This window comes from Calidris pugnax, unplaced genomic scaffold (assembly GCF_001431845.1).
Source record: "Calidris pugnax isolate Ruff unplaced genomic scaffold, ASM143184v1 scaffold44, whole genome shotgun sequence".
Lineage (NCBI taxonomy): Eukaryota > Metazoa > Chordata > Aves > Charadriiformes > Scolopacidae > Calidris > Calidris pugnax.
Window position 1 is genome coordinate 18382863 of NW_015094506.1, and position 6412 is coordinate 18389274.

Consider the following 6412-nt stretch of genomic DNA (forward strand, 5'->3'; position numbering starts at 1 on the left):
CACCGGCCCCGCGGGTGTCCCCGGGGTGTCCCCGGGGCTGGCTGCGGCTCCCGGCGGGGAAGAACCCGCTGTGGGCAGGGTTGGGCTCACCGGCTGCCCTTTGTGCTGTCCTGTCTCATTGCAGGTGAAGTTACCGAAGCGCTTCGGGGAAGCGGGACTTGAGGGCGTTCGTTGGGGACGCGCTTCAGTGGATGAAAACCTGGGCGAGGGCCAGAGAGATGCGGGGAGGCTGGAGAGAAGCGGCCGGACAGCCTGAACCCCAGCCAGCTGCTGCTGCTGCTGCTGCTTTGCCGCCCTCGGTGCCAAGAAGCATTTCAAATCTGTTATTTATGAACCTTGGAAAGGATCCTTTGGTGTGATGGGACTTCCAGGAGACATGACGTACTGTAACTCTATTTTAATGTATTTTATTTTATTTATTAGGGTTGTTTGTTTTTTTTGGTTGTTTTGTTTGTTGCTTTTGGTTTTTTTTTAAAGGCTTGTTTGCAAGACATTTCTGAATGTAGGCCGTATCCAAAAAGCAAAGGAAAAAAAAAACCCGTGTACGTTAGCTCCTCAAAGGAACTAAGAAGTTGTGTGTAGTTCAGCTGTGTGCAATCTGACTAAAGAGGTTTTCATTTTTATCCGAAATACATTGTATTACACTAGCATGGGAAACGTGATGTGTGATTTGGGAAATTTGGCTGAAACCCACACCGCGTATGAAAACTCTTCTCTTTAGTGAGAATATAAATTACAATCTGGGTTTTAAATTATTTTCTTTTGAAATATACACGTGGCGGAAGATGATGAAATCTTACACACTCTTTGGTTATTCCAAAAAGTGATGTTGATTGATCCTCCCAGAGTAAAACCCATTTGCTTAACGTCTGAACGGGGCGGAATCTGACCCGTTTCTTTTGCGGTGCAGGAGTCGCAGCTGGATTTTGGTACCCGGTGGGGTGTGCTCGCTCCCGGGCTGGGGGCAGCGCTGATGGAGGTTTCTCAGTGCCCGAGTTGGGGGCTCCTCCCGCACGGTTGGCTCGAGAGTGGTCCGGGCTCTCGGCCTGCGCTGAATTTTCGTGGCGGTTTTAAAATGTCTTGCATTAAAGTCGCCCCCAGTGTAAAATCCATCTTATCTGCGTCTTAGCGTGCAAATGGATTATTTTGGTCACAGTTTTCCTAAGCTGGAAGTTGCTCCCGAGCTGAGATACACTAGATTAATTTTGGTGTTTAGCACTGTCAGATGTGGAGAGAGGCGTGCGATCTCGCCTCTAAAAAAACGTTGACGAAGCCATGAAGTTGGAAAACAAAGGGCTAATTGCACAGCTGGTGCGTCTTCCTCTGCCTCTTAGGAGTCAGTGGGAGTTTGGCTGTGGATGCTGGCGAGAGAGGGCTGGAGCTGCTCGCCCCAGAGCAGAGGAGGGAGCCGGGTATGGGTCAGTGGGCTTTCTGGGACAGGGCCCTTCAGGTGATGGGTGGCTTCAGGTTGTGTGTGGCTACCACCCGGGTTCACTGGTTTCTGTGGAGTGGGGAGGTTGTAAGCGGGGATGGGGCGATGTGGCCCGTTATCTCCGGTTCAAGGTAAAAAGTCCCAGCCTCCCAGCTATTTATTTTAGGTAGCGCAGTGAGGAAAATGGCTTTTGGCCCCTTTACAAGTTACACGAATGTAAGCAAAAACTTCTAAAGCCACGCATCCAGGACTTTTCTGTTTGTGTAACTGAGGCGTAGCTTGACTGTAAAAGCCCCGCGTTCTCGGTTCAAGCTGTTTCTGTAAGTGTTTAAAGCAAAAGACTGAAGTGACACTCTAAGGAGGATCTCGGAATCGGCTGCTGCTCGTGATGGTCCCTTTGTGACTTCTGCACCCTAAGCTTCAGCTCAGTCCTGTAAGGAGAGATCTCTTGTAGCCCTCTGCTTCTCCTCCTTGCCCCCAGATGTCAGAGTCACATATCATAGAATCATAGGGTGGTTTGGGTTGGAAGGGACCTTAAAGGTCATCTATAGTTCCTCCCTGCCTGCCCTGGGCAGGGACACCTCCCGCTAGACCAGGTAGTGCAAAACACGCCGTGGTGCAGAATTAAAGCCCAGACCTGGCTGGTCCTCTGTGGCTATTCCCAAACGTTTCTTTCTAATCTGGCCCTTGACGAGGTTGCGTGACGAGCTTGGGGTGGTACATTACAGCTGTCCTAACAAAGTTATTACTTTGAGATTAATTGAAATCGAAGGTGCCCTGCATCTTCTAGGATTAGATTCGCTGTCTTGGCAATCATAATAGCCAATTTCCACGTCTCTGTACATCTGCCATTATCATTCTGCTAATGCTTGGATGTTAGAGCTGCAAGGGGATTCTCTAATGAGCTAGTCAAAGACTCACAAAATAGACTGTAATTTGTAATTTGGCTCCTCTCTTTAGAGTCATTAATTACAGTTTGCTGATTAACTAATCCACCTTTTCAGATGTACAGACGTATCGCTGATATCTCACCTACTAAAATACGTTTTAGCCTACTGAAGGATAAATGTAATTGATGAAAATTAATTCCTGTGTGATGGGAGACATGTATTTCTCTAGGAGAGGCAGGTATTCCTGTCCTTGGTGGATGCAAGCCTCTGAATGCCACAAAAGTCTATGGATCTGGTCTAAAGCTGAAATTTTACTGCTCTTCTGGAGGTATTTGTATTTTGAAAATGAAATATGACCATTGTAGTGATATAATTGACATTAAGGTTTCAGAAAAGAGCTTTCATTGTGAATTTGCTGCTCTTTTTCATTGATTCAAGGTCAATGTCCCACTTTCATCTTATGCTTCTTGTTTTAAGTTGGTCTGAAGGATGCTCTCAAAACCATTTGGACTGATGTAGTTCACCAACAAACTTTTGCCCGTTGTCATTCCCTACTGTGTTACCTTTTTAAAAACATTGGTGTCGGCCAAAACACTTAGTGTGAGAGATGGTCACGTCACAAAATCCACCTTGAGCTGTTCCTGTGCCTGCAGCCTGAGTTGGTGGGGTGGGTGTGAGGATCAAACCTCCCCCTTGTGTCCCCCGGCTGTCTCCTGGAAACTGAATGGGAACAAATTGGCTGGGGTCCCCTGGGGACAGTCGGGCCATGTAGCTTATGCCATGTCAGTATAAATAAGGCTAAATTGTCTGATGTGGACAATCCAACAACTTTCTCACGCTCTAAATTCCCCGGGTTGATTTTTTTTTTTTTGGCTGATAGTAATTTTAGCCCAAGAAATTGTTTGATGTTATAAATGAGGTAGTTCTGGGCTTTTTTTGGCTTGCCCTCTCCTACTGCATAGGTTTCATTGGAGCTACTTGGTTAAATACTGTCTGTCGCTGCCTTGTAAGTGATGGCTAGGAAAGTAGGTCCAGTAGATCATGCTCCAACTTACTGGAGCTTTAGAAGTAAAGAAATTGGGTCCATCCCCTTACAAAAAAGAACCCCAAACCAAAACAAACAAAAAAAAAAAAGGGAGGAAAAAAGCGCCAACAATATGTGGCTGAAGTAAATTCACTAGAGAATAAACAAAATTTCCAGGAAAATATACACGGGCAAATGCTTGGTACAGATAACGAAAGTGTGGGCAGTCAACTCGTGAAGAGGTCAAAATTACACGTCTTAATAAAAGAAAAAGTGATTAAGGGGCAGATTCAGCAAGAAAATTCAAGCTGTGATGACCAAGAAAATTTAGAAATTGGGTGAAAAGGAAGATCAAGTGGATGTTGTCTCTGTGACATCCTGAAGTAATTTCTCTTTTTTTAAGGTTCATTATATGCAAATGCCAGCTTCTGAATTATAGCTGCAGTGATGTACCAAATGTTTTCTAGCATATCCTATTGTGAGCAGAAATATCAGTGTCATCAAAAAAAAAATTGTGTGTAAATATGACTCATAAATGATTTCTGAGAGATGTGATTTATTTTTCATATTTTTCAAGATGCATTCCATTTCAAATAAAGAGGTATCTATTGAAAGAGCTCTCGATATGTTGGAGGACTGGTTGTTTGGTGGGCTATCTGTTATGGTTAAAGCCTGATCTAAGCTTTTCCAATGTCTTAAACTCAATCCAAGGGCCTGAGAGGAACGCTTTGGACCTATGTAGATACCTTCCGAAGGGAAGACCCATTTAGATGCTCCAATTAATCTTTGTCCATAGCACAATTATGAGGCTCAGGGTCCTCGGTTTTGCTTCTTGCACCCCCACCGAGTCCTACTAATTTCAGTAATAATCCATTTGGCGTCGCAGTCCACGCATAATGGCTCTTTGGGACACAGACTTCAGGCTTATAATTATGTTTACCCATGAGCACCTCGCACTGTGTGACATTAGGAATCTAAAACGAAGCGTAAGATGTGCCTTGTTGCTCTGTTTTGTGTGTCTGAAGCACTGTGACTGAGTTTCAAGTAACCCGAAAGTAGTCCAGAAAGAGTACTCCCACCATTTGGTGTATCCTCTGACCCGGTCTCTTCCAGCTTCGTGGGAAAAGAAATGAGGTACGACAAGAAAAATGTGTGATGATTTCTGCTGCTTTGGGATCTCCATGGAACTGCAGCCGTTTGGATGCCTTGAACTCCCCTGAGGTGTGTTTGTATTGCAGCAGGTCTGCATTTTTAAGCACCTTCTGAAAGTGTATTAACTTTAGTGACACAGTGTGCGTTGACCTAGACTTGGTGGTGCTAATTGCTTTCTCTAGAGAGATGTCAGTAACCTCATCCATAAGGCGGCTATTGCTGTAACAAGCACAAGTTCGCTTTCTCAATAGCAAACATCCAGAATGTGGGCATTTGAACTTAATATTTGATACAGAAGTGATGGCTTAAAGAGCTGACCTCTCACAAGCGCTGGTGCTCGGCAGCTTTGAAAAGCCAATTAAGCATCTGTGGATTTATTGTCTGTTCAAGGGCCCACCGTTGCTTACACTTAAGAGATGTCCCTTACAAGCTTTTTAACAACAGTGATAAGTAAGTATCTCTTTAAGGGCTTAAATATAGTAGAACAAGAACTTAATAATTAGTCGTTGTTTCTGCTCCTGCATCAATGGTGATAGCTTTAAAGCGTATCAAAAACATGTTTTTCTGCTTTAATTCTGCTTTTTAATAAGAGGATGTAAAAATAAGGCTGCTCACATATTCATCGTAATACGAAATGGTCCTAGAAACGGGGTCATTATTTTCCTAGTGGGGAATATTGTCTTAATAGGTGATCCAAAGTAGGATAGGAAGAATGCTGAAGCTCAGTGCAAAGTACAGAGAAGAAACCTGGGCCAGATTCAAAATCCATTGGAATCAATAGGAAATTTTCCAGACTAAAGACAGATTTTGACCTTTTGCAAAAATTGTGGCTGCTTCTCTTTTTGTGTTTAGAAAACTCAAGAACAAAACCCCAGAGGCAAGGCCTTTGCCTGTCATCTGTGCCAGTAGTGATGGTGTGTGATTAGGATAACACGGACAGTCTGGTCTTTCATCTTTTCCTATGAAATGAGGAGAGGAATTAGAAGATGGAATAATGCCTATGTTTTCCAAGCAAAATAAAATATGAAAGACCACCAACCTAATTGTCATCTTTCCCCTGTGAAATGAAATCTAGACGAGAAAGGTTTCTTGAAATTTCATTGAATTCACAGCACAACAGAAATGGAAAAATTCTCTTTGTAACTGAAGCCAAATCAGAGCTAAACCGAAGTTTTTATTTCTTTGACTACCTGTTTCTAAGCAGGAACATCTCAGTCCTTCCTAGAAAGTGACTAAATGACTTTCCTCACCTACCCATATTTTTGTTAAAAAAATTAACTGTCGTGAAGACTATCAAGTCTTTTAAAAAAAGCCTGTTTTGAATTTATAAAGTTATAAATAGTATTATGGGTGTTTTGATAATGTTTTTTCTGTCTTGCCACTGGGGGATTTTTGATGTGTAAAGGACGGACCCTGGAAACATCACAGAGCTGTTAAACACAACTCATAGCGTGCCTTCTGTGCTGAAGATGATCGGAACGAAAGAGGGTGACTTTGGGTCCTGCTGTGAGATGGACACCCTTGAGGTGTCCTGACACTTGAAGGACCTGTGAGCTGCATGGGACCTCATGATGGGGCTCAGTTACTTGTGGGGTCTTGACCTAGTGCTACACCCTGGGCTTACAAGGAAAGGGGCATCAGCTCCTAGGTGAAGCGCTGGGAAATGGGGCTGTATTGCTCCTGACACCCACCTGCAGCTTGTGCTCTACCTCAACAGCCTGGTTTGGTTGTAAGCACCTACAGGTTTTCCTTAGGACACTTTGTAGGCAAAGCCAGAGGTGATGTGCTTAGGTGCTTGGCGTTTTTTTTTTTGGTTTTTTTTTTTGGTTTTTTTTTTTGGTTTTTTTTTTTGGTTTTTTGGGGTTTTTTTTGGTTTTTAGAAAAACATCAAAGCAAAGGCATTTCCCCCTATAT

General features: G+C 43.6%; 1 protein-coding gene across 1 annotated transcript in view; it reads left to right on the plus strand.

Annotated features, from left to right (window-relative positions):
- PHLDA1 (pleckstrin homology-like domain, family A, member 1) overlaps positions 1 to 256 on the plus strand; it is a 1154-nt gene extending 898 nt beyond the window's left edge. Inside the window, exon 3 of the mRNA XM_014963317.1 lies at positions 125 to 256. Within this exon, the coding sequence (XP_014818803.1) occupies positions 125 to 256 (132 nt within the window). The remainder of the gene's footprint in view (positions 1 to 124) is intronic.
- Positions 257 to 6412: the final 6156 nt, after the last annotated feature.